At 38.7% G+C, this 27649-nt stretch overlaps 2 protein-coding genes and 2 pseudogenes across 4 annotated transcripts in view; all 4 read right to left on the minus strand.

Annotated features, from left to right (window-relative positions):
• The window catches only part of METTL2A (methyltransferase like 2A), a 13080-nt gene extending 7527 nt beyond the window's left edge, over nucleotides 1-5553 (minus strand). Inside the window, exons 1-6 of one of the 2 annotated variants that reach the window (XM_011368563.2) lie at nucleotides 5410-5553; nucleotides 5127-5218; nucleotides 3476-3831; nucleotides 2334-2383; nucleotides 1970-2030; nucleotides 408-547 (exon numbers count right to left, since the gene is read on the minus strand). In XM_011368563.2, coding sequence (XP_011366865.1) covers nucleotides 408-547; nucleotides 1970-2030; nucleotides 2334-2383; nucleotides 3476-3831; nucleotides 5127-5218; nucleotides 5410-5519 — 809 coding nt within the window. In that variant the 5' untranslated portion in view covers nucleotides 5520-5553. The remainder of the gene's footprint in view (nucleotides 1-407; nucleotides 548-1969; nucleotides 2031-2333; nucleotides 2384-3475; nucleotides 3832-5126; nucleotides 5219-5409) is intronic. The other variant, XM_023535634.1, reaches the window with a different exon arrangement.
• On the minus strand, nucleotides 795-910 carry LOC111744909 (annotated as a pseudogene).
• A 3818-nt stretch (nucleotides 5554-9371) lies between the features above and the next one.
• The window catches only part of EFCAB3 (EF-hand calcium binding domain 3), a 41518-nt gene continuing 23240 nt past the window's right edge, over nucleotides 9372-27649 (minus strand). For both annotated transcript variants that reach the window (XM_011368564.2, XM_011368565.2), the window contains 7 exons: nucleotides 24851-24994; nucleotides 23746-23817; nucleotides 22504-22624; nucleotides 15706-15899; nucleotides 15176-15360; nucleotides 11953-12075; nucleotides 9372-9698 (listed from right to left, as the gene is read on the minus strand). In XM_011368564.2, coding sequence (XP_011366866.1) covers nucleotides 9372-9698; nucleotides 11953-12075; nucleotides 15176-15360; nucleotides 15706-15899; nucleotides 22504-22624; nucleotides 23746-23817; nucleotides 24851-24994 — 1166 coding nt within the window. The remainder of the gene's footprint in view (nucleotides 9699-11952; nucleotides 12076-15175; nucleotides 15361-15705; nucleotides 15900-22503; nucleotides 22625-23745; nucleotides 23818-24850; nucleotides 24995-27649) is intronic.
• On the minus strand, nucleotides 17550-17668 carry LOC111744900 (annotated as a pseudogene).

Here is a 27649-nt window from a genome sequence, read left to right on the forward strand (position 1 = left end):
TTAAGCTTCACTGTAAATTTTGTGCTGTTAATAAACCTAGCTTATTTAAAGCATTTAAAAAGGCCAATAATGAGATGTTACCTAAGAGTGGTGGCACCCACAGTTCTAAAATAGCATGCTATGAGATTATCAATAGGGAATTTCTCCACACGTCCATTAAAGACTGCTCTCTCATTCTTTGGGGGGATACTAAACCATAAAGATGAAAAAGACTGACCACTGCAGTTAATGGGAAGAGGTTTAGAGGCTGAAACAGAAGAATCCATAAACAGACTTCAAGACGAATTTAGGAAAATAGTTGAGATGCTTATATCACCTTGGATGGAGTGGCTTCCTCCTGTCTATCAGAATATCCTTTCCATTTAGGGCCCAACCCTAATATCCAGGTTAAAGGACCTCAAACTTACTTGTCTGGAACAATTGCGGAAAGAACAAATATGAGGATGATGACATCGAGACTATTACTGGGAACTGGGTAGCTCTTATCTTCATCACACAAATCATGAACAAAAGCGTAACACCGAGAAGGATCATATGCTGAATTTGTCTGCAGGCGGTTAGGAGACACGCACACATTAGAAAATGTTCACAGGGCTTCAAGGAAAACTAACTTTGCTTTACGTGTTAACTGCAGTTACTTCACTAAGGCATGCATCCTTAATCGCATCCTTACTCAAAAGCTAAGAATTATGAACTCTAGTGAAGAGCCTAAGGAATCTAACTGGAGCTTTTAAAATGAAATGTTCCCAATTTCTCTTTCATTCTTTTTTAAAAAACTTTATTATTATTATTTATGCCTATAGCACCTGGTCTTCCTACGTGGTCTCCCATCCAAGTACTAACCAGGCCCAACCCTGCTTAGCTTCTGAGATCAGACATCAGGCTTGTTCAGGGTGGCATGGCCATAGACCACGGACCATGGCTCCACTGGGGTGCGAACCCAGGACCTTCTGCATGTAAAGCAGACGTGCTAACCGCTACACTATGGAACCATGTCCTGCTTTCATTCTTTATTCTGATGTAGAGACTTGGACGTGAGGACTGGAAAATAATCAGGAAGTGACCAAGAGGGAAAAGAAAAACCTCATAAAAAAAGACAAAACATATCAAAAAAGCAGGATTTAAAACAACTCCCAATCTAACTATGGCATATTATACAGATCACAGAATTCTCCAGGAAAATCTATTTCTCTAAATGTGGAAAATTAACTTATTATAACAGAAACATTTTAGGGTAACTTTGTTTTCCACATCTCTTTTCTCCAAAAATGTGACTTTGTTCCTCATTGGCCACAGCTAATTCAAAAAGAACACATAGATTATCAGCTGGGCTGAGTCAACCAGATTCTTTCTGAGGATTCTGCAGTAGGGACACAGTCATTCTGGCGCAGTTCTGAAAACCAAACAAGGTGGACTTGTAAGGGACCAGGAGGGGCAAGCATGTCTACGCCATGTTCAAAACCATGGAAAAACCTACTACACAAAACTAGTCTGCAAAGAGAAAACAAATAGAAAAGGCAAATGAACACTGGGCAATGAGAGAGAAAGACACCACGAACTTCAGGGAGGTATTGTGATAGAAACTTTATTGGTTGAGTTTGTCTAGATGTTTCTGTGACTTACAACTCAAAGAACCCTGAGTGAAATAATCACCTCATTTCAATCCTTAAAAAACAAGTTTGGAGAGGTCTCTCCATTTATGAATGTTTACACACACATTCATAAATGATAACACACACAGTTTTATCCTGGACACTCTTATCCTTCTGCTATGCCCCCGAATTTATGCCAATTTAACCTGGTGTGAAATCCGTATTCATGTCTGGCCCTTTCCTCTACTCCAGGCTGTTTCAGTAAATTTTTTGCTTTCAGGCTATATTACAATAAGAAAATAGCTAGAGACTTTGATTTTTAGGAGACCTTTACCCTTCAATCGGTGAAAATCACTGAAAGAAGCCACTGCACTTACCTGGACGAGTTCTACAGCTGTGGAAGAAAAATCACAGCAGTAAACAAAGAGTCTTGGGTCACTGAAATGGGCAGAAAAAAGAGCAGAAGAATTCCATTACAAACTGGATTATGCCTATTCTCTTTCCTGTGTAGCAGAGTTAAAATAGCAAAAGCACCATATATTAACAATGTAACAAGTTTTAAATCTCACTAATTTCCCTGATAACAAAGTTAACTTACAAATCAAATCAAAACAATCCATAAACAGATAATGCAGAAATCTAAATCTCCAATAACTACTGTTACATTGATCAAGTTAGACTTTTGATAAACCTCCCATTTTTCTCTTCTTTGCTGTCCTATAAACTTTACAACAAACTTACTTGTTAGTTTGCAAAATTGGAAAGACTGTGTTTCCCACACCACAACCAACCTGCAGACAGAAATGAACTATTAATCATAGAACTTTCCAAAGAATTCCTTGAAGCTAGATAATCAAAAATATATAATCTTGCCTAATTATCCTAGGGAAGATGGTAGTGACCAGAGCTAAACAATACCCATGACATTTCCTGACCCTGACCTCAAAAACCCTTAAAGAGGTAGCCATAAAAGACAAAAGCATGAGCTTTCATTAACAGAAGGGAGCTGGTCTGGAAAAAAGGGCATGGGTTGCTTTTAATTTTTGAATTCTAGCAAATGATCCTGTAGATGAAATACTTTCTTACTGAAATCCACTATATTATGGAAAAATGTTTCTAACAGACTGGGCTGAAAAATTCATGAAAGGCAGCCATGGTTACATTGCCCTAAATACAGTGCTGGGTATGGTAATAATAAAAAGTGACCATTTGCTAAGGGCTTACTATGTGCCAGACACCATTCTTAAGCCACTTCACAAACATTATCTCAATTAGTTCTCATAAAAACTATGAGGTAGAGAGAGAAAGGCAAAAGTCATGTTCTGCCTGGGGAAGCGGGTAAGGGATTAGTATAAAGTCATACCATAGGACTCAATCCCAAGATGAATCAACTCCCAGTGGAGTGTGTAGTCACCACTTGTGAATTGACATTACAGTATGCACCTAGACATCTCTCTCTAGCTTTGCCTCTACAACACCATCCAAAATTGAAAGACAAGAATTCTCCCACATCTGAGTAGCAGGCACCATCCCAATGAACTCTCTATTTTACAATTATATTAGAAGTAAGAGAAGTATCAGAAGTTGTCTTGTGACCTGGGACTCTTTTCCAGATGACAGGTATAGCATGACCTACATACTGGATGCAATATGTTCCCAGCACCTCAGGTGATCTATCTTTATTTGCCACAATGCTAGATATCTTGGTCTACATTTAAGGCATTTCATTGGTTCACAAATGGAGAGGATTCCAGGCCAACATGAGAGTTAAGTCTAGTCAGCTTTATCAGAGAGAAATCGCTTTGTGGTCAGCCTCTCTATGCTGACCATGTGCACAATATAACAACTTCACTAACCCCACTACCAGGACAAGAAAAGGTTACCTCGAGTATTCGATAGGTAGCTGAGGATCCAGGAAACTCATCAGCACAGATTTCCAAGTGACTGAGTTTCTGAGTTACATTCTCTTCCACAGGAAGGGCCTGTGTTTTATGTCCAAGGCTGTTTGAATAACACTGGTGCTGTTCTTCTATTATTAAACCAGGTCTGTGCTCTCTTCTACATTCAGGCACTTCAATTCCTTTGTTTTCTGAGAGCAAATCCTTCATGTCATTTTGGTTTTGGCTAGGTGCCAGCTCTGGGAATTCGGTAAAAAGCCAATGTCTGTCCTTGAAAAATCCATTTTCGTGGATTTTGTAGAAGTCGTTCCAATATTTGTGGGCATTGATATCATAATCAACTGAAAATATTTAAACAAAATTTAAGAAACATCTCTCAATATTTTATTTGTATCTAATGTCAATTATCATCCTGCTTTGCTGAATGCCATTTTATACTAAAAGCATCAAGTAGAGCCATAGCCTGAGAGCTGAAGATCCCTTAGTCTTACCACCTATCATACTTGAATTCCCTCTATATCTCGTTCTTCCATGGAGTCCAATTTCTGGACCTATCAATTTTTCTCCCAAATCTTTGGATGACTCTTAACTATTAGAAAATTCTAATGTTAAGAGTTTTCATGACAGAGGACAGGAGATACTAGAGAAGTATGGACCATTTAAAAGAAATCTCTTGTTTAAAGTGATCAAGGTAGTCCTAGATTTTAGGTTTCTGCTCTTTGCTAATACAGGACCTTGACTAGTGTAGCAAAAAAATAAAAAACTAAGAAATTGGAGTTTAGTTGTTTGTACCACTGCTACTAACTGCTTACCTCTGGGCAAGGCATTTAATGTCCTGTGGTCCAAGTTTCTTTAACTGTAAAAAGAGGATATTGGACTACATGATTTTCAAAATCCCTTTCAACTTTAACTTGCTTTGATTTAGTATCTGCCAAACTCCGAAAGGTAATATTTTGTAATTGAAATCTAATTGTTGTACAGAACTCTTTCAGTATTATTTTCTAATTTCTAGTCCTACCTTCAATAGTCTCTCAGGACATAGGCTCAACCAGTTCTAGTTTTGGTAACCAAAGATATTTTACAGTGAAACCATCCACCTCTCCAGAAGCGGCCTCTTTTTATTTGGCCAAACTTATCTTCATTCTACTTCATCTATCTTTCCTTGGGAGAAGCCCTAAATCCTTGCAGCCATTAAACAAGGAAAAGACACATAATTCACCAATCCCTAGCCCCCTCCCCTAACAACATTTAGAATCTGAACACTTGGATTAGCGTCAATGGCAACAGTTCCTCAGGCAAAAGTGCTATCATGTAGAAAGTTCATCCTCTAAGCCAATCGTGTGGCGGTTCCCACAGGACAGCAATATTAATGTGGGTCTAGTTAACTTAACTGAAAACTAGAATATTACCAATCCAAACAAAAACACCCTCTATACCCTACCAAAATTTTACGGTGTAGCCCTTTTCCATCCTTGCACATTCCCTCCGCCTCGCGTTCTACCCCCGAGTTCGGTATCAGTCCAGTTACACAGGCTCTTGGCGGCCTCGGTTCTCTGGCCTCCGGGAGAGCGCATCCGGTAGTACACTGGCTGTGGGTACCATTGAGAGCCGCTCCGCCCCCGCACCCCGGGCGCACCTTGCTTCTCCTGGCACACCCGCTGGATACTGTTCTCCCTGACTTTCCTCTCCGCTGCCGCGGCTTGCTCTTCCGACCACTCCACATTGTCCCTGGGAAAATCAAACGGGACGCTTAGGGGCCTCACGTTCCAACTGTGGGCAGGGTGAGTCGCTGGCCTAGGAGCACCTCTCCCGTGGGAACCGAGCGCCTCGAGTAGTCAGCGGTCAGGGGCTTCTCGGAGCGCTGCGGGGCGACAGGACAGAGGGCGAGCCGCAGGCCGCTCAAGGGGAAGGGCGGTTACCAGGCATTGTGGTGGAAGATGCGTGCCGGATCGCTCAGGAACCGGGTCCCGAACTGCTGCCTCTTCCCGCCGGCCACAGTGGGCACGCCTTCAGGGTAGGAGCCGGCCATGATACCGGAGCCGGAAATATCTACCTTTCCGTAACGCGAGAACTTCCTGCGGGGCCACGCCCCCTCCGGAAGGCGCAGGGTCTGGGCGGGAAAAGACGGAGGCGGGGCGGCCCAGGATACCAGTGTCAGTGTGGGGCGCCGTCGCGTGGGGCGGGCCCTGAGCTGAGAAGGGTTCTCGCCCCGGAGTTGCTTCTCCTTGAGTAGGCACTGGTGGGCATGCATGCCGGCGAGAAAGTGGGAGACCTTTCATTTGAGCCTTCTTTCAATGCTGTTTCCTTTTGTAAAAACGGGAAAACTTGAGTCTCTTTAAAAATTAAGGATACCTAGTTCCACTGTAGAGCCGATGGCTAGAAGAATTAAGGAAGATAGCACGCAGGGTGAAGAAATAGGGCAATTTTCCAGTTTCTTTAGTCAGCTTTTCATAGTGGGGAAAGCTATGAAATATACATTTTATGATATATATAGATATACATGTATGTGTATGTCTATATATCTATGTACCTCCACACTTTTTCTTGGGTGAAGATATGAAATGCATTACGAGGACATAGTTTACCCATCAGATCAAATGGGATAACAAAGGCTAAGTTTTAAAAAAGTTTATAACCATTTACTTTTTTGAATTATTCATACCTGAGCTTTGCACAGTCAAAATTGTAATGCACACAGTTTGTTATATTAATACATTTCAGTCTTACATTTATAATTTCAATAATTATTACACAATGATTCTTACAAGAATCTAGAAGAAAGTATACTTTTAACATAAAGTAAGGTTGGTTGAGAAGACTTCCAGGAGAAGGGTGACTACTATTTGGAAAAAGAGAAGAAAAGGGTTAATTAGTTATTTGAATAGTGCAATACTAGACTTAGCAGACTAACAACCAGGGTTAATTTACTCTACTGCAAATTTTTTCTGTATGCGAAACTAAGGGGAGTAATGAGAGATTCTATACTCTTCCTAAAAATGCGAGCAACCCCCAAACATTCTCTAATCACAAAGAAAAATACATGAGTGAATCAAAAAGATAGCGAAGAACTTGCACTTCATTTGATGACAAAATACTTTCGCCATTGTTATCATCTTTTGAAATATTTGAACAAAACCACCTTTCCAAATAATAAATATGAGGATTTTAACTTTTCTCAAGGCCAGCTGCTTGCAGATATGATGGTTGATTTATATTTATTCTTAGCATCTCATTCTCTCATCTACAGGCTTTTTTTCCTTCCACACCGAGAGCTGTTAGTGCTCCCAATCAATAGTCCCACTGCTATTTTCTTGTAAAGAGCACACTCTGTCTTCACTTGAAGTTACTTACAGAGTTTCAAAAGAGTCATTTAAAATGTCAAACGACTTGGACCTTATTTATGAACTGTGCTAAAGTATCCTAAACGTAACTTTGACATAGTTACCGTGGTTGATCTGTACAACTCACTTTTCTTCATCTTTTAAAGCACCTAAAATAATTTTTCGAAAGAAATTTGGAAGACATGACTGTGGGTCCTCTGTGGTATCAGATTTTATGGCGGACTTCAGCGGGCACTGCGTTTCAGAGGAGCTAAGGGTCCCTCTGCTGGTGAGTAGTGAGAACTCTTCTAGCTCACTGGGTGGCATGGGTTCAAAGGAAGTAAAAGGTTAAGAACTCTCAGTCTGGATTATTGCCTTAGGTGTCAACCTGGGACAGGGGTAGTTAATTGCTTTTCTTTCAGTTCCAATCAGTGGAAATTCTGGTCCCTGTAAGCTTGTGCTCTGGAACTGAAGGGCTAAGTAAGGAAGGCACCCTGGTGTCCTAATTTGCTCTCCTTAAGGTTTCACAGAATCTGGACAGCATTTGTAGCAGCCCTAGACAATTGAATAAGCTGGTTTAACAACTTTAATTTTAAAACAGCTTTTCTGTTTTTTTTTTTTTCTCATTGAAAAATAAGTGTTTCTTGTAGAACATTTAGAAGATATAGGTAAGACAAAAGAAAATACCCCATCCTATCCTTAATTTAACCTATTAAACTTTGGTTTATATCCTTCCAGTGCTTTTTCTAATTTATTTCTAGAAATAACTTTTAAGTTATTTTCCGAACAAACTGCTTTGTGCCCTCCCTTTTACAGCTTCATGAGGTATAATTTACACACAGTTCATCCACTTTAAGTATACAGTTTGATGAGTTTTCATAAAAATCTGTATTTCTGTAGCCATGATCATACTTAAAGTTTTAGAACTAATCCATAAAGTTCTCTCATAACTCTTGGCAGTTATAGCCTGCTTTAAAATTTAATAGCTTGTGAATATCATTCTTTTGTTTGAAATATTTCACGTCATTTTAATGACTCTATTTTGTATAGCAGCTGTATCTTGATTTATTGGACATTTAGGCTATTTTAAGTCTCTTAAAAATTCAGCATGATAAACATCCTTATAACTAAATCATTTTGTACATTCATGATTATTTTTTTAGGAATAATTTCTAGAAGTGGAAGTGCTGAGTCAATGGTTATAATTAGCTCCATTACTAAGCTCTGTGAGGTCAGGGCATTTTATTTGTTTGTTCACAGTTGTATATCTAGATCCTAGAACAGGGTTCAGCACACAGTATGCAACTCAATAAATAATTGGTGAATAATGGCTGAATACCTTTTCTATATGGTATTCCATCAGACAGATGCCAATTTATGCTGTTACTAATCGTGTGATAATTTATTAGAATTTATTACTGTACATTTTTATTACTCTCCTAGATTTCCAGGACAGATCTACTTAAAAATATTCCATTTTATTACCCCATTGATCCAAGGAAATACTTCAGGAATTCTAATATTTTGGCATCTAAATTATATCTCTTAGATTGCCTGTTACACTAGCAGCCATCCCCCCCACTCCCACCCAACAAAAAAAATCTCTTGTTAAACCATAAATCTTGTTTTTTGGTCAGAAAATATGGTCACTTATTTATAAAGTTAGTTCTTTTCCCCAAAATCATAATATTTGGAGTGGCAAATATATTCAGAGGGTTTAGAATAGTCAATGTAACACAAAATTACTTCAAGACTGTTTCCTTAAACAGTTTTGGGAACCTTCACTATCTTCATTACTTTTTTCTTGGAATGTTATAATTTTACATAATAAGCCACTCTCCCCATCAATATGGGAGATGTCATTTCCTTTTTTTAAAAAGAAAAAAATGTAGTGGGTGATATGTACTTAAACACAACATGGTAAGTTTTATGTATATTTTTCTACAATAAAACAATTACAACCCCCAAACTTATAATACATGTGATTCTTTATTAAATGTATTAAAGAACAACAACAACAAGTGTAATGGATGAGATCAGCTATTTTTAAGAGTATTCCAAGAGAATAGTCTGAAGATGTGTGGCTAAGGAGCCTTAGGAACACCCAAATTTAATCAAGATTCCCTGGGGGATGGTATTATTCCTTGAAACTGAAGGTTATTGTCATCCGCTGCCTTTGGCCGCTTTCACAAATAATAAAAAATCTAATGCCACTCACAGTCACATCAACTCTGATGCTTATTGCTGGGAGCACCCGTAGGAGCTCAAAAGGGCAGCCCTGTGTCTGATAAGCGCCTGCTTTCAGCGTTTCTTTCTGCCCAGGCAGTTTTGAGCCAGGTGGGGGCAGCAGAGTACAGCTGGTTGCTAGGGAAATAACAGAATGGCCTCTACTGGTAAGAATGAGGAAACCGCATTATGACTTAAACTTTTTTACTGGTCAGAATTCAAAAGATGTCAACATTTCTAGTTGCTAAGAATGTACTAGACAAAAGGAAGAAACCATAATTTCGATATCTGTGAAAAAGCAGTTTGCAATGAGCTGCTTAGAAAATGCAGAAATTTCATTGTTGAAATCCTTTGAAACCATTTCGTTGTCTTTTTCTTCTTGTCTCTATGTCACACTCACTGATATCTGAAGAGGAAGAGAATGAAGGATTGTGAAAGGAATTTCTATTCACATAGGCATCATATAACCTTAAGTCCTTCGGAGAAAGTAATTCTTGGCAAACATTCCAGGACCATGTATAAGTAGAAAAGGTGTCATAAAAGGACTCATTTTTAGTGTCTATTCCAATCAGATCCCCTCGGATCTTCCGCCAGAGGTTTAGCATTTCTTTCCGGTGCTCAAGGGCAATTCCTAAGTTATAGGTATCTGTAGCTCTCTTCACCTGCAGTGAGAGAGCAGAAGTTTACAGTAATTACCTTAAAATGTCTTCGATTTGTGGACTACAATTCTAGACACCCCAAGAGTTATGTTCCCAGGCTACTTGAAAGTAACCAAGCTTATACATTGGGTAGTGCCTCTTGAGGACACGTGAATTAGGAGTTGATTAACAATGAAAATATATTACTTTGAAATAACGAGATTATAAAAACACAATGGACTAAAACAAAGAGGAAATGTGGGATGGAGATAGGCTCTGGATATAATATGAATGCCAAAGATGCTCTTAGTCCAGCCTAAGGAAGGCAAAGAGAAGATGCCGAGCTGAGTAGGTCCTCAAGGATTTGGTAAAATTGAGGGAATGAGTGGTGATAGGAAGGTATTCCAGGGTGAGGGTACAGCATAAGCACAGGCTCGAAGGCAATAAATATCCTGGAGTTGGTGGTGGTGGGGTGGGGGTGTACAGCACTTTGGTATTGCTAAAGTGTCAAGTTAAAAATGGGAAGAAATGATGAAAGCAAGGGAGACAAAGCATTGTCTGCTGTAATCAGGCCCTTAGACTTGGTCTCAGTGAGGCTGGGGAGAGCCTTTTCCTCAGTGGAAATCATGGTGTAAGTGAGCCACTGTTAATGATGGAAGAGAGATAAATCCCTCCGTTGCATGGAGCAGAAAATACAGTTGAAAAATCCTATCATCATTGAGAAGGAAGCATTCTTAAGCTGGACAATGACATAATTAGGTCTTCATGTTAGATCATTAGCAGCTTTGTGTAGAATGGGTGGATGGGAGCAGCTACAAGGTAGGGATACAAGGTTGGCAGTTGTTGTCCAGGCTAGACCCAAAGAAGGCCTCAGTTAAGGCAGTAGTGATAGAATGGAGTGAAGAGGACAGATATGAAGAGTCTTCAGGAGAATGAGAGTAGCCAGATTTGGTGATTGGTGGATGTAAGGAGTGAGGAAAATGTATAAGTTAAGGATGGCCTCTGGCCTTCTAGTTTCAGTGACTGGGTACATGGCGGTATCAACTGAGATACAGCTTCTTAGCCCCTGGGGACAGCTGGTGCTCTAGGCTGGAGGCCTCAGGATATAAGTAGTCTCCATTTAATCCAGTGTGAAGACATGCCTTGAAACAGAGGACAGGAGCCCATTCTTTAGCATTCTTGTGTCATGCAGCACTGACCACCTGTAGCTCTACTTATAACTACTGCTCATTTCCTTCTCCATGTTTTCCACCCTTACTCTAAACTCACTGAGGGTAGGAATTGTATTTTTTTCTCTGCGGTATCTCCTAATCCCAGAACTTTTGTTAACACTGGATAAATATTTACTGAACAAATGAGTGGATGAGTATATATGAGAAGAGCAGTAGGATGAGACTACAAAACTAGAAAATATCAAGGCTTAAGGAATGAACATTCAGGAAAGAGAGAGGAAAGAACACAGAGCTACAAGGAGAATTGAAGATGCAGTATTGTAAAGGCCAAGGAGGTAGCAAATGACAAGGAGAGCTTGATCATTAGTGTCAAATGCAGAAGAGAGGTGACTTAAAATAAATACACCCCAATCTGTCTCTGTTAAGTACAAAAGTTGCTAAGAAGTCAGGACACAAAAGTAGATAGGCAGCATAGAATTTTAGTTAAAAGTGTGGATTCTGGAGGCATACTGCCCATGTTTATAATTCTGGCTCTCTTACTTCCTAGCCGTGTGCCTTCAGGCAAGTCACTTAACCTCTCTATGCATATCTGTAAAATGATAAGGAATGATAACAGTGCCTACTTCCAGTAATTGTTGTGATAAGTCCAATGATAAATGAATTAGTACCTGCAGAGCACTTGTAGAGCACAGTGCCTGGCATCTAGGAAGCTCACTTAAACCATTATTATTATTAATTTTTTGGCTGCTATAATAAAGATGCTTTCACTCATCATGATTGCAAGAGTGCACCGCTCACTGTGACTGTTGGTTTAGTACCTTAACTAGTTGCTATTTCCAGCATGAAACAAATGAATGTCTCAGAAATAATGCTGGGTATGGCTCTCCGTAGGTGATTAGCAGGATGAATTATTACAGTTAACATTTGAGTCTATTTGATTATAGAGCAAGAAACGTCACTATGATGGGTAAAAATGAGAAATGATTTTGTCTTATTTTAAAGACAGAGAGCAGGGGAAAAAACCCTTGGGGTTATGGTTGTACCACTGAAGTCGGAAATATTTTTTTCAGTGCTTTCTGGGAAGGCCTTCAACAGTGAGTACTCACGTGCGGTTTGATAGTAGCTGCTTCAGTCACTGTCCAGTTTTGCTTTTTCTTGAGTATTTGGTCAATGGCGAGGATTTCAGGTGGATAGCATGAGGCAGAGTCAATAGGCTTTATATTTGCTGCCTTTATGCACATTTAAGAAAGAAGATGAGTGATACATTTTAGTTTGAATTGTACAACAAAGACAATAAACAGAAGTATATCATATTGTGAAAGCATTTGTATATTATTTATAAGGTTATTGCTAATCTACTTGTCAGTTGTTTGGGGGCACGTGGTATTGTCTCATGTGTAAATGGGCATTTAGCCAATTCTCTTTCATAATGATGAAGCTTACTTAGAAGTATAGACCGGAGGATGGTTTATGTGTAGAATGGAGATGGGTAGTAGAGAGGAGCCAAATCCCTCCTCACCCAAGCTTCCAAAGCCATCACAAAGCACTGAAAATGAGTGTGCCCCCCAGAGTACAACCTATATTACTTCCAGACTTCAACCTATATTACTTCCAGACTTCTCATGGGAACCAGCCATCTGTTTTCCCTGTTTCTGGGCTGCTGAACAATGCTGATGGAAATTGTGTAAATATGCTGATTGCTTTTTTTGAAAATGTTTATTACCTAATTTCATCCAGGTCCTCAGTATCATTTGACATTACTTTTTAAAAAACATTTAAAAAATATTTTCAATTACACTTGATATACAATGTTATATTAGTTTCAGGTGTACAATACAGTGAGTAGACATTTATATGCCTTATAAAGTTAAGCCCCGTTAATAAGTCTAGTACCCATTGGACACCGTACATAATGACATTACTTTTCTTCATTCACTGTGAACTCTCTTACAGTCATCATAGTGACTGCTGGAAAACCAGACCTTCCAACCCCTTCAGCTAATGATCTTGTTATTTGAAGGTTATGTAATATGAATTCCTTTAACTCTTCTTTTTACTTTAGGATTTCTCCATCCTTTAACGGATTTTTAGCTCCTTTCCTCTTATATGTGAGTTTTTCTTAATTTTCAAAGCCAAAGTATCTCCCTGTGTCTTTATTTATTTGCCTCTTGGACTTTATGCCTTCAATTTTCCTCTTTCCAGGGCCAACTTCATGGGCGTGTGACCAATGCAATTACACAGGACCTTGAACTTAGAAGGGCCCTGAATTTGGCTTAATGTTCTGCTGTTGCTGTCTTTATGTACCTAATTATTTCTGGGCAAGGGGCCTACATTTTCATTTTGCACTGGGCCCTGCAAATTATGTAGTCAGTACTGCTCTTTTCCTATTCAGTTTCTCTTTTCCTTAAGCAGTGGTTTCCAGCTTTGGCATGTTGGCACTTTAAAAAATACTGAGGCCTGGGCCCCATTCTCAGAGACCTGATTTAATTGGATAGGGCTGTGGCCTGGGTGTTAGGTTGTTTTTAAAAGCACTCCTGTGGTGATCCTATTATGCAGCCAAAATTGAGAACCACAGCTCTAAGGGTCCTTCCTCCTGGCTACAAGTGTGCTCAAGTTGCCCATCCTGAAACAATTTTTTCTAGATTCTGATTCTACATTAAGCTATAATTCCACATTTCTCTTTCTTAACAGTTAAATTTTTTGTAAGAGGAGTTGATTTTTTTTTTTTTTTTGGTCTGCTTTATTAGTTTTTGGAGATGCATGATAAAAATCTCCCACTGTGATTCTGGATTTGCCTATTCATTTAGCAATTATCCTTACATTGTGTAAAAATGAGAAATATTAAGGCATGCATAATATCTTAAAAAGTCTCAAGTTAATTCTTATAATTTTGTTAATTTGTTAATTATAATCTTATCTGTTAATTTGCTAGTTGCACACAGGTTCAGAATAGTTATATCTTCCTGATGATTTTTAAAAATCTTTAAATAGCATCTTTATTTTTAGTTGTTTTCCTTAAGTTTTACTTTTCCCATACTAATATATTGATGCCAGCTTATTGTGATTTGTATTTGCCTGATATATCTTTTTCTGTCTCTTTACCTTTAAGCTTTCTGTGCCATATTTTAGGTGTGTCTCCCTTAAAGAACATATATCTAAATATCAAAATCTTTATATTTTAGTTGGAGAGATTGACAATAAACAGATAAGCATCCCAGGTGGAGGGTTCAATGTTGGGAAATAAATTTAAAAAGGAATAAATATCCTCTATTTCCATTTTGTCAGTGATATTTGCGTGTGGGTTTGACTTCATCTGGAGAGATAAAGACAAAGTCTTAACTTGTAGTCATTTATGATTGTGATAACTACCCTTTTAATTTTTTTTTTAATTTTATTGTGGTAAGAACTCTTAATAGGATATCTACACTCTTAACTTTTTTAGTGTACAGTACAGCATTGTTAACTATATACACAATGTTGTATAATAGATCTCTAGAACTTATTCACCTTGCATAATTGAGACTTTATGCCCATTGGTTAGCAATTCCCCATTTTTTCTCTCTTCTTCAGCATCTGGGACTCTTAAACCCTAGAGGGACATTTAGGGATTTCCTAGTGATGTGAATAACACATGGACCTCTGGAACCCAGACATTCCCCACAGAATGGGCTGGTCTCCAGTCAAATCTCGATCTTGTTTCTCAGGCTGGGAGGACTGTGACAAACCTGGGGTAAGGCCAGAGCTTCCTGAGAAATATCCGGAAACTAGGGCATATTTGCCTGAGACCTTAAAACTCATGATGATAAAGTGTACCTTGGGAGAGAGGAAAATAGATTAGAGGCAACAGACCTAGAAGCAGGGTCAGAAGGTGCATCTGGGACTATAAATGGGGTTCTAGTCCAAGGGCAGGATGGCCCCTCCATCACAACATTGCTCCACTGGACTGTGGACCTGGTCCTCTCATCCCAGGGTAACTGGCCTGACTACAACCTAGAGCCAGTTGAAGGAAACCAAAATACAGCTTCTGGTCCCTGACTTGATGAGAGAGCACTCAGAGGAAGGATCAGGTTTTTTTTTTTTTTAATTCCTATATTCCCTACTCCCAACTCCAAGTTTAGGATTGTATTTGGGATTGTATTTTTCAGTAAGATTAACTATTTGTTGAAATTAAATGAAATATTTATACCTGGGCTTTAATTTAGGAATATGTCTGGTTTGAAATATAATGAATGAAAATATTTGTCATTAAAAAGCATATTATTAGTTCTAAGTTAGAACTTAAAAACGTAAGTATTTAAATTAAGTGATGCGACATAATCTAAATCTCACCTGTGTTTTCCAATCTCTTTTTTGGAAAAAATAGTCCTCAAAGAAATTCAGAGGCTCCTTTCTCCTTAGCATTTCTAATTTCTGTATGTCTTTGAATGGCTTTCCCATCACCACCCCATCCACATTAGGAAACAATGGAAAGATAGGTATTTTTGAATATGGGTTATCTGAAGGAGGATTGCATCCTAAAAAGATAAAAATGGCATTGCAAATAATATAAGAAGAAATTCACAGAAAAGACCTATAGTGGTGCCTATTTTGCTCTTTGTCTATTCTTCTCAGTACCATAACCCTCCTTCTTCACTCTCCTCTGCCCACCCCCCACCCTCCAGACTCTTAGCTTCATCTAGGTGTCTAAGGATTCAGGTAACATATACATTTGCTTTCAAATGATATCTGAGTGACAGAGACTAGTTACTTGGCATAGGCTGTGGTCCTGCTTTTACAGCACTTGGCCTCCAGTATTTATTTCTGATGAGTAATATACAAATAAATCCTTTACAACTGTGGGGAAAGGACAAATGACTTACTCTTGAATGCTTCAAGAAATTTAAATATATCCTTTTCTTTCATTATTGCACTCCGGGCGGCGTTAGCAAAGGCGGTGGTGCTTGAGGTCAGAGGTGTGCACATGTCTGACCTAAATCTCCTTTTTCCATAATCCATAGCATAGGGACTCCACCATATTCCTGGGTTGGTGTCCTGGAATTTTCTTCGGAAATAGCTAAAAACAACAACAACAAGTAATCCAGAATTGGATAAAAAGTGCTATAGTTCTACAGAAAAAGTGCCCGAGTGTTAGACAAATAGGAAAAAAAGTTGCAAGTTATATATGCCGAATATTTTAAATTTAATTTGTATATTTATTCACTATTACTTATTGAATGCCTGCTTCTGTGACATTTATAGAACACCTACTGATAGTTGCCACAGGCCATTTGACCTTTTTATATATCTGGTGCCTGGGTTTTGGCTTCCTTCTTTGTCTCCAAGACCTTCCAGTCTTGTTTAGGAAAATACCTATTATTTATGATTATTGACAAACCCTTAAGTGGTACCAGCTTGAATATGAACATTAATCATGGCTCCTATTATATTACTTTTTGCTGGGTTTTAAAATGCAACTTTTTTTTTTTTTAATTAAAAAATTCTCACTGCAAAGAATTTGGAAAATCGAGAAAATTATAAAGAAGAAAATACTATCCACAGTAAATCACTGTTGATTGCAATTCTTTGCTATCTTTGTGTGTGCATGTGTGTGAGTGCACATACATGTATGAATAGATCTAGGAGATATATTACTATGCATTTTAGGTTATAGATTCTTTAAGGATGCACAAACTGAAGGCATTAATAAAATTTAAGAATAATACAATGAAAACAAAAAAAGAATAAGCATAGCATGCTATATATGATAAGGGACTCTAATTCACAGTACAAACATTCCCAAAGGTATAAACATCTGATTTAAAAACATGCGCCCCTTAAATATCAATGACAGACCAGATTCCTCGCTGCTGCAGGAATGGTGCACTTTTCTTTGCAGCTGTGGTGGGGATCTGGTTGCTCACTAAGGTGGAAGGACTTGTTTCTCACCACTCTGGTGTAGTTGGGGCTTCAGTACCGATGTGGAAGACCTTACTTCTCAGTGTGCTGGGCAGAGGAATGGAGCTTCTTACTGTCCCAGAGAACCAGATGCAGGACCTTGCTTCTCATTATTACACATGCAGGATTCTTTCTATTCCAGCAACAAGAGGCTTCACTTCTCTCTGGGATGGTGACAGGCAACCTTTCTTTTCCTCTCAGGAAGAGGGAAAGAACTCATTCTAAATGTTGGGGCTGAAGCCCTGATTAGGTAGGAGCTGTGCTGATACTGTTCTGATTGGAGTCTGGCTTATAATCAGACATGTCCTTCCCTAGCCTTGAACCTAACCATCCATAATGTTCTCACTCACCTCTGAAAATAATGTAATGCTTGTTTCTCTGAGTGTAATTTAATTCCTACCAGGTCCTTCAAGGCTCATCTTTCTTTTCCCTAAACATGTTCTCTGTATATTCTAAGGCTTTGGGTGTGGTCCTCAAGCCAGTAGCACAAGGAAAGAACTTGTTAGAAGTACAAAATCTTGAGCCTCACATAAACCTACTGAATCAGAAACCCTGGGGCCCAGCAATGTGGTTTAATAACCACTTAGGTGATCCTGATGCATGCTCAGGTTTGAGAGCTGCTGCTCTGCAGTCTCCCCTTCCTCGAAACTCTGTTTGTTTGATGATTATATACTAGGTTATATTTATAACTAATGGTTTCCTTTCCTCCCTCCTTCTCTCCTTCCCCACCTCCCTCCCATCTGTTTTAATTTTTTTTTTATTTTTATTTATTTTATAGCACCTGGTCTTCCTAGGTGGTCTCCTATCCAAGTACTAACCAGGCCTGACCCTGCTTAGCTTCCGAGATTAGACGGGATCGGGTGTGTTCAGGGTAGCATGGCTGTAGACACAGATTTTCTTTAAATATGTCTTGATTTTTGGATGTCTATTCATGTTTAAGAGAGTAAGCACTCTTTAAAGCTAAGTGGAAGCTCTTTGGTGTGGCGGGTCTTATTGAGTGGCAACTTCATTGACAATTGGTTGGAAGTTTGTTTCATCAAGGGACCTTTTACCTGTGAGTATCTGTCAATTTCCCTGGAGAGGGACCCTCTGATATTTTAACTGAGTGATTCAGGTCTAGCTGTCAACACACTGGGGCCTAGGGAAGGGGAAGGTGGCTAGTGGGGGTCTCACCATTTAGTAAGTGGACTTTCATGTAATCTCATTATTATTATGATACCCTCATCTCCAGTTACATCTGATACCCCTGAGTCCAAACCAAAAGATTGTCTGGACTCAGGGGTATCAGGTACAGGTTGTACCTGAAGAGGTACAGTCTCTTCAGAGAGTTAATTGCCAGGGCAGTCACTTGGTTGTGGGGGTTAGGGAGAGGAATCTAAGGGTCGACCTGCTTCTCATGCTACTTTGAAGCAGTCTTTCTGTTTGGGGCTCCCACTGCACGCCCCACCTTCGGAGGATCTTGGTGTCTCGATTCCTGAGCCTGCCAGAGTTATGCAGTGGGAAGTGGCTTCTTGACCTTCTCCACCGCAGGTTCAAGTTTCAGCTTCTGCTCTCACTAGCCAGTAAGCAGTCATCCATTTCCTTCTCAGCTTCCAAAACTAAGTTGCTATGTCTTGTCAGCTGTTCTCCTTGTTTTTGTGGGTTTATTCCAACAAAAATACTTTTACTATTATTTTTGGTGTAATTTCAGAAAAGAGAAAAGGTAAAAACGTGCATTATTCTAATATGTTTCACTTGACTGCCATTTTTTAACCCTCTAAAATTTGGCTTTCTTCTCATCATCCTTTTGTAATCGGAGGTCACTTATGATTTCTTAACTACTAAATCTAATATTCTATCCATTCAGTCTTCATTGTACCTGGCCTCGCTTTAGCATTTAATACTTGTGGAAAGTCTTTTTTTTTTTTTTAAATTTCTCTGTGGCCCTGGCTACTTGACTGCACACTATTCTGGTTCTCAACTACTATGTTTCCTTTGCCAACTCCTCTATTTCCTCCCATTCCATAAATATGGGAATTCCTTATGGTTCCATGATCAGTCCTTCCTCTCGCTCCCTCCTTCCTTCCCTCTCTGCTCTTTCTTCATTTTATTCAGATTCATGGCTTAGGTTATTTCCTCTATATTAACAGTTTCTAAGTCTATATCTATACCCCAATTTTTCTTTTATGTTTTATGTATACATTTCAAGCTTATCGTGGGACACTTCCACTTAGCTTCCACTCTCATTTGAAATATTGCTTGTCTAAAAATCTTCCCCTTATCCTCCTGTCCACTCTACTATAATCTTCCTACTTATTAGTTCCTAGTCATTCAGACTCAAATGCTGCTATTTATGTTTTTTGCGGGGAAGTTTCCCTGGTCTTTAATGGGGTGCAGGCTGGGTGCGGGCCAGGGGTGCTCCCATTTATCTTGACCCACCTTTTTCTACTTTAAAACCTCAAATCTTGGGTTTTGTGGGCTTCTTTCACTTCCTCTACTTTCCAATCTCTTTCTCCTCTTGCCAGAGCTATTTCTCTCATATCCTCACATGTTCCTTGGCCATCAGCCTGTCTTTATAATAGACTTTTCTACCTATCACTTAAAGGTTAAACTTCCTTCACACCTTTATCAAAGTTTTTTCTCCCCCACTGCTCCCCTCCTCCAGTACTTTGAATGGCTCCTCACTGCTTAGAGGAAAACTTAGAGTAGATTTTCTGTAATCTAGATCTAGTGTGCACTTCCACCTTCATCATCTACTGTTTTTTTTCACAAACCTCATGCTCTAGCCAAATACCTGCTCATTGTTCTGTAATATCAAATGCAGTCTGTTTTTTAAATCTTTTTCTCAAGCACTTTCTGGTTAGGCTACTGAATCAGATACTTAATAGCTGTATGACCTTGGGAAAGTCAGTTAAATTTCATAATTACTAAGAACCTACTATGTTCCATGATTTCTGTGATATGTGGGGAAAATGATGAATAAGCTTGACATGGTCCCTGTCCTTTCAGAGCTCACAATTCAATGGAAAAGACTGCCAATTAAACATGTAATTTCAACAATGCAATATGCTATAAGGAAAGAGAAGCAATTAGGAGGGGAACCTGACCCAGACTTGGGGGTTGGGGAAGGCCTCTCAGAGGGAGCGACTCCTAACTGGTTGCTAAAGGATAAGAAGGAGTTGACTAAGCATAGATAGGAATAGTAGGTTGAATTGTGTTTCCCAAAAAGATATGTCCAAGTTCTAACGCCATGCTTCTAAATGTGGCCTTATTTGGAAATAGGGCCTTTGCAGATGTAATTAAATGAAGGCTCTTGAAATGAGAGCATACTGGATTTAGAGTGGGCCCTAAATCCAGTGACTAGTATCTTTACAAGAGAAAGGAGAGGGAGATTTGAGACACACAGGAAAGAAGGCCATGTGAAAATGGAGGCAGAGATATGAGTTTTGCTGCCACAAGCCAAGGAATGCCAAGAGCTACCAGAAGCTGAAAGACGCAGGAAGGAGTCTCCCTTAGAGATGTAGGAGGGAGTATGGCTCTACTGATACCTCGATTTAAGACTTCTGACCTCCAGAACTATGAGAGAATATTTTTTGTTGTTTTAAGCCACCAACCTTGTGGTAATTTTTTTTATGGCAGTTCTAGTTAACTGATACAAGAGGGGAGAGAATGTTCCAGGCACATACTTGGAGGTTAGGGACCATGGAGTAGTTGAGGACCTTAACCAAATTTAGTATGTGATGTGATACGGGAAGTTACAAAGTGAGACTTGAGAGTTAAGCAAAGATATGTCATGAAGACCTTGAAAATATCATGTTAACTTGGAACTTTTTCAGAGGGACATGAGAGGTTCTTATAGGGATTTTAGCACGTAACTGATATGACTAGATTTGTACTTGGTATTGTAAGCATTCGATAAATATTTTCTAACTGAATGTTAGATTATTCTGGATGCAATGGGGAAAATGGGTAGAGATGGCAAGAATGGAGGTAGAGAGACAAGGTAGGGGGATACTGAAGTAATTCAATTGTAAGGAGGCAGTGACCTATACTAGGGCAGCTTTTGTGGGGACAGAGACAAGTGCATGGATTTGAGGCATGTTTAGGACGTAAAACAGACAGGATTTCATGATTGGTTAGATGTGGGAGTAGCTGTGGATGATAGTAGGCCTTTGGCTCAGGTAACTGGATAAACACAGTGAGATGGTAGAACCATTTGCTGAGATTTCGATCCCAGTGGAAGAACTAGTTGAAGTGGGGGTGGGGGGAAGGATGTGAATTTTGTTTTGGTATTTTGGGTTTGCGGTACCTATGGGAATGTCCAATAGATGGAAACTCCATTAGTGGGAGATCCGGGCTGAATATACAGCCTGATCTTCTCTATGCCTTATTCTCCTTGCCCGTAAATGGATATTGGAACACAGAGTTGAAGTATAGATTAAATAAAATAATTCAACAAGTATTTGCTGAGTGCCACTAGACATTGAGAATATAACTGAATAAAACAGACAAAAAATAATCTCTGCTCTAATGGAGCTTATATTCTAGCATGAGAAAACATAACAGACAAAATAAATGAATTATATAGTGTATTGGAAGGTGATAACTAGTATGAAGAAAAATAAAGCAGACAAGGGGAGATAGGTGGTGGTAGGAGGGTTGCAGTTTTAAATTAGGGTGGTCAAAGAAGGCCGTACTGAGAAGATGACATTTGAACAAAGACCTGAAGGTGGTGAGATAGTGAGTCATGGTGAAATCTGGGAAAATAATATTCCAGATAGAGGGAACAGCAAATGCAAGGGCCTTGAGCGGGGAACATTATGGTATACTGGAGAAACAGCAAGGAGGTCAGCCCGGCTTGAGCAGAGTAACAGGAGATGCAGTCAAAGAGGTCAAAGGTAAGTGCAAATCACATAGAGGGCCAATAACTCATGTAAAGACCTGGCTTGTACTCTGAGGGAAATGGAAGGGTTTTGAAGGTTTTGAACAGAGGAATAACATGATCTGACAATGTTTTAAAAGCATCATTGGTGCTGTAGGAGTCGATGAGTCAGCTAGACAGAGAGAGTGTTGAGTGGACTGTGTGGCGGGCAAGGCAGAGGATGGGAAATCGAAAAGAGCAAGTAGGAAGATGTTGATCCAGGGAAAAGCTAATGTGTGTCAAGTGCTTACTCAGACCTTTGCAATTAGTAAATGCTCGAGAAATGGTATAATCAACTATAGGAATCCCTACCAAATTCTACCACTGTCCAGTCCAGGACCCACTTTCTCAGGAAACTAATAAATGGTCTCTGCCACTCATTTGACAATTAATTATGTAATATACTTTGTATTATTTCATTTCTGCATACTTATTTAGTTATCTACATATTAGTTAGCTAGTATGGTAGTTCCTGCATGAATGGGAGTGTCTTGTTTCAAACTAGATATCCAAGCCCACCAAAAATCATCCTTGGAAAAGTCTTATCCCTCCAGGATTCTTTAGCCTAGGGTAGAAGAGGCTGAACTTTCTTAGCCATCTTAGGCCTTCAGTGGGGCCCCAAGATGGCCTGAGGTCAGCCATGCAATTTCAGAGCGAGACAGTACTGTGGAGATGAGGAAGAAAGTCTCGTGTGTGGCACTTGAGCATTTGCCCATGTACCTTCTTCTTTGTTTTGGAACAGACTCTGTGAAGTAGGATGTTAGTGAGAGGTTACTGCCTTGTTAATATCCTTACAATTTTTGCTCCTTTCTCTGTCACTTACCTTACTATTTCCATTATAGCCTTTTTGGGTAAGGCTGAAGTCTCTACAAGCTTTGATAGGATTTCAAACAACAGGATCCCTGGGTTGCCAGCTAAATCTAAACATGTCTTCTTTTCTGGAACTATGAAAGACAGAAAAGATTCAAAATGCCTTCTGAAAAAACCATCTATCAAAAAAAGTACTAAACTGACAGTATTTTTTATTATATTTATAATACCAAGTCAAGAACTAGAGAAGTATAGAAAAATATTCAAAATTTGTTCTATTGTAGAAAGGTAGAAAGGTCATTTTTATTACTGAACAGACAAAATAATCATGGAATTTAAAAAACAGTTTTAGTTCAATGACTTCTAAGTAAATATAGTAATACTTTTAACATAAACATGAATTATATGTTAAAGACTACTGTCCTGTTCTTCCAGTTAAAGGAGTTGTTGTTAAACATATCTCTGGTTTGCAGGCAAACCCTTGTTACTACAGTGTTACTCGAAGCAGTAACTTCTCTTTATCCTAATGATAGTTCATAGCCTATGAATGGGTGAAACTTAAGAGACAGGAAACTGATCAGTGGATGCCAGATCTTGAGAAGTGGGGAGGAAATTCATTGTAAAGAGGCACAAACTTTTTGGTTGATGGAAATGTTCTATATTTCATGTGTGTTGGTGGCTAAATGTCTGTCAAAACTTATCAGACTCTATACCTAAAAAGTGAACATTTTACTGTATGAAATTAGACCTTAAAAAACCTGACTTCAAAGTAAAGAAGTCCTCATATTTAAAAACCTAAAACAAAACAAAACAAAACAAAGCAAAACAAAACGACTATATACAGTATCTGGAATTTGAAATGTATTTATTCTAGATAACATATGAATAGCATTAGATTTTCCAAGCCAGCATATTAAACTCATAAACAAACCATTATAGGACTAATAAAAATATTTCAAGTTTACCTTCACAACAATTATAACCTTATGTAAGAACATGCTCTCTAACCTCCAGCACACTCTCTAGTCCTTACATAGAGGGCAGAGGCTTCTCCTGCAGGACCCGATGCATTTAAATTAAAATTCTAAAACTGTATCAATTTGCTTAGCAAATATTGTTTTGGAAAAGCAGTACAAAAGTTGATCATAGTCCAGAGTACACAATCTTGATTTGTTTCCTGATTGGAGGCCTAAATGAATAATATTTACTATGTAATGAATGCAACTGCCATCTATTCATTAATGTCTCTACTTACCCACAGTCTTCAGGAAGCGGTTCTTATCTGTCAGCACCTTTATAAAGTCTGAGAAATTCACCTTCCCATCTCCTGCAACAGAAATCTAAGGCTCAGAACAAGGATATAAGATATATTTAAAATATCAGATTATATGTTAAATATAAAAATTAAAACACTGTGGATCATTTGATACTTAAAATCAGAGCATATTAGGTCTGGAGATATTCTCAGGTAAGCACTGGGCTTCCTGAAGTGGTCTTAGCATCATTACACCAGTCACCCAGAGCCTGCAGAAGCAATGCTGGGGTGAAAACATCAAAAATGAGGCTCCCAGCCACTGCAGTCATATCCACTCACTTCTTTCCTAGAGATCTGCCAGTTTTATAAGGAATCCAACCCTGCCTTCTCACTCCATACCACTAATATTTCTATTATTGTAACATAGTCAAGTTATACCCCATTTCCTCTATTATTCAAGGATAGTGAGTGCTATTAGAGTCGTGTGTGTGTTTCAATGAAAGAATAGGAAAATAAGGCAGGGTTAATGGAAACAAGTGATGACTTAATTAACTGGTAACATTGACTCACACGGGGCACTGGCAATTGGGTGGGGAGAGGTGAGAGGAGATAATATGTTGAACATATATTTTATACAACATACCAGCTTGGGTTACTAATCTCTGTCAGTATATTCAAAGAAAACATCTATATGCTTTAAAAATATCGACTAAAATGTTGTGGCATTTAAAATTCAGTATAGGTGGGGTCTAATGATGGAAGGAAGGTTTGTACTAATTTGATTCGCATAGAAACAAAGGGTTTAGATTTCCTTGGTGACATGTCATTTTGTTATGTACATCATGACAGGTAATCTGAATTTGATATTGAAATGTGGCAGTCACTTTTAGTTTCCGCACAGGATTTTTCGCAGTCTATTTTGTAGCATTAAAATGATTTCATAACTTGTACCCATACCTCACTGGTATCCTTAAACAGAAACATAAATATGTACTTTTGGCAAATAAGTGAGGTTTATTTCTCATGTTTATATAGTTCCTGAGAAAAAAGTATATATTCATAAAAAGATTTTATGAGAAAAATAATGATAAGTCAAAGTACTCACGATCAATATCAGCACATTTTAATTCATTATAGACATCATGTTTGGTAAGATTCATTCCCAGCCTGGCTAAAGTGCACATCATTCCATGTAAATCAATAGAGCCAGTTTTATCCTTGCTAAAGAAGTCGTAGGCATGTTGGAAGGCTGGAGAAATGGGATTAAGTTAGTCAGGACAGTTATTTAAGAATAAATACATATTCTACTGGAACCAGGACCGACCATACAATTGACTGGAGATCATGTTATGAAAAAGTATTGAGAAAAATATGAGTACTTAATAGACATTTCTTAAGGACAATGTCCTTCCATGAGATTTGAACTGGAATAAATTGGTGGAAACCCAAATATGTAGGTGAAATGACCTTTGCAAGATGTCTACACTTTAATTGCTGGAACCTGTGACCATATTACTTTACACGACAAAAGGGATTTTGCAGATGCAATTAAAATAGATTATCGTGGATTATCTGAGAGGGCCCAATCTAATCACAAGGTCCCTTATGCATTTACAAGCAAGAGAGATGTGGCAGGAGAAGTGAGACAGAGTCAAAGCATGAGAAGGACTTGACCCACTGTTGATGGAGAGGGCAATGTGATGTGGAGGACAGACAGCCTTACGTGACTGAGAGAGGTTCCTGGCTGACGACCAGCAAGGAAATGGAGACCTCAGCCCTACAACCACAGGAACTGAATTTCAAACACCTGAACAAGCTCGGAAGCAGATTCGCCTCCAGAGGCTCCAGATAAGAGGCCAGGTTGGCCAACACCTTCATTTTAGCCTTAAGGCCTGGAGAAGAGGGACCAGGCGTCTCACCTTCAGACCTATAAAACTGCAGGGTCTTATGTTTTGTACAGACTCAAAGTTTTCTCAAAGAAATTCTCAAGGCATTAACTGGGACAAAAATTAACATATATTTTCAAAAATTAGCAAATGAAGAAATAGACCGAGAACAATGTGTATCCCAAATAGCACCAGAATAAAACATTTCTTATTACATTCAAGTGATAGCATCTCTGTACAACAGTGATTAATCCTATAGAGATAATGGTATGTGCCTTTTAATTGTGTCAAGGTTAACATCTTTCCCCCTTGATAAAAGGCAGGCCTTTCTAGGCCTGGAACCATCTCTGACTTGTTTCTATTTTTTTTCCCAGTACTTCTAGCATGTTAGTAGGCATTCATGCATTAATACAACTTAATCAACAAATATTTATTGCATGTCTTCTATGTGCCAGGTGCTGCTCTAGGTGCCTAGAATAAATTAGTGCACTAAAACCCCCAAAGATTTCTGCCCTTATATGAATGTAATAAATAGGTAAATTAGATAACATGTTAGAAGGTGGTAAGTGCTATGGAAAAATGAAAGAGTAATGTAGGGTCAGGGGATTGAGAGTTTCAGGGATTGAGGGATAGTTTCCTAGTATTAAATAAGATTTAAGCCAAGACTTGAATAAAGTGAGGGAGTGGATATCTGGGAGAAGAGAGAGAAGAGCTAGAGCAAAGGCCTTAAGGGGAATGGACCTGGTAGGTTCCAGGAATAGCAAGGCTGTGAGTGTGGCTGAAGTAGAGTGAGTAAGGGGAGTAGGAGAAGTTAGAGAGGTAATGTGTGAATAGGCATGGTTATGTTTTAAAATTTAAGTTTTATGTCAGATTGATTTTAAATATAGTTGCAAAGAAACACAGAGAATTCTTGTAGATCCCTCCCCCAGTTTTCCCTGTTAACATCTTACATTCCTACGGTTCGTCTGTTATATCTAAGAAGCCAGTGGTGATATAGTACTATTAACTAAACTGCAGACACTATTCAGATTTCACTAGATTTTTCCTAATGCTCTTTTTCAGTTCCAGAATCCTATCCAGGATACCACAGTACATTTAGTTGTCATGTCTTTTTAACTTCTCTGTAACAGTGGTTCAGACTTTCCTCGTTTTTGATGACTTTGGCAGTTTTGAGGAATATTATTCAGGTATTTCGTAGAAGTCCCTCAATTTGTTTTTTTTTTCCGATGTTTTTCTCATGGTTAGCCTGAGATTATAGATTTGGGGGAGGAAGAGCACAGAAGTGAAGTGCCATTCTCACCGTTTATATCAAGGCTACATACTATCAACATGACTTGTCACTGATGACATTAACCATGATTACCTGGCCAAAGCAGTGTTTGTCAGGTTTCTCCACTGCGAAGTTACTTCCCTCCTTTTCCTTATTCTACTTAAGGGACAGAGGGCTTGGGGGCAGGGGAATTAAGCTCCACTTCCTGGAGGAGGTAACATCTACATACATTATTTGGAAATCTTTTATAAGAGATTTGTCTCATCATTTTTTTATACCCAATCTTTCATTTATTTTATCAGTATGGACTTAGAGATATTTATTTTATACTTTGAGTTACAATCCAATACTTTTTACTACTTATTTTTCTTGCTCAAATTGTTCTAGCTTTGGTGGTTGTGAGCTCTTTCCAGTTGGCTTCTTTATCCTTTTGACAGGTTCCTGTCCTTTTGTTTTTTGAGTACTTCCTTACTTTCCGTCATTACAAGATATCCCAGGTTCATCTTGTGTATTCCCTGCCCAAGCCCTAGAATCAGCCATTTATCCAAGGAACTCTGGTTATTGTATAGGAAACTGACACTGGAAGTCAAGATCTGGGTGTTTGTTTCTACAGGGGTATCAATGCATCTAAGTCTTCTTAGCGGACAGAAATAGGAAATAAATGCATGTATACTACCCATGTATACACGCATATCTCTAATTATTTCTTGATCTATCCATCTGTATTCACATTAAGATAAACATGAGT

This window comes from Pteropus vampyrus, unplaced genomic scaffold (assembly GCF_000151845.1).
Source record: "Pteropus vampyrus isolate Shadow unplaced genomic scaffold, Pvam_2.0 Scaffold143, whole genome shotgun sequence".
NCBI classification, from domain to species: Eukaryota; Metazoa; Chordata; class Mammalia; order Chiroptera; family Pteropodidae; genus Pteropus; species Pteropus vampyrus.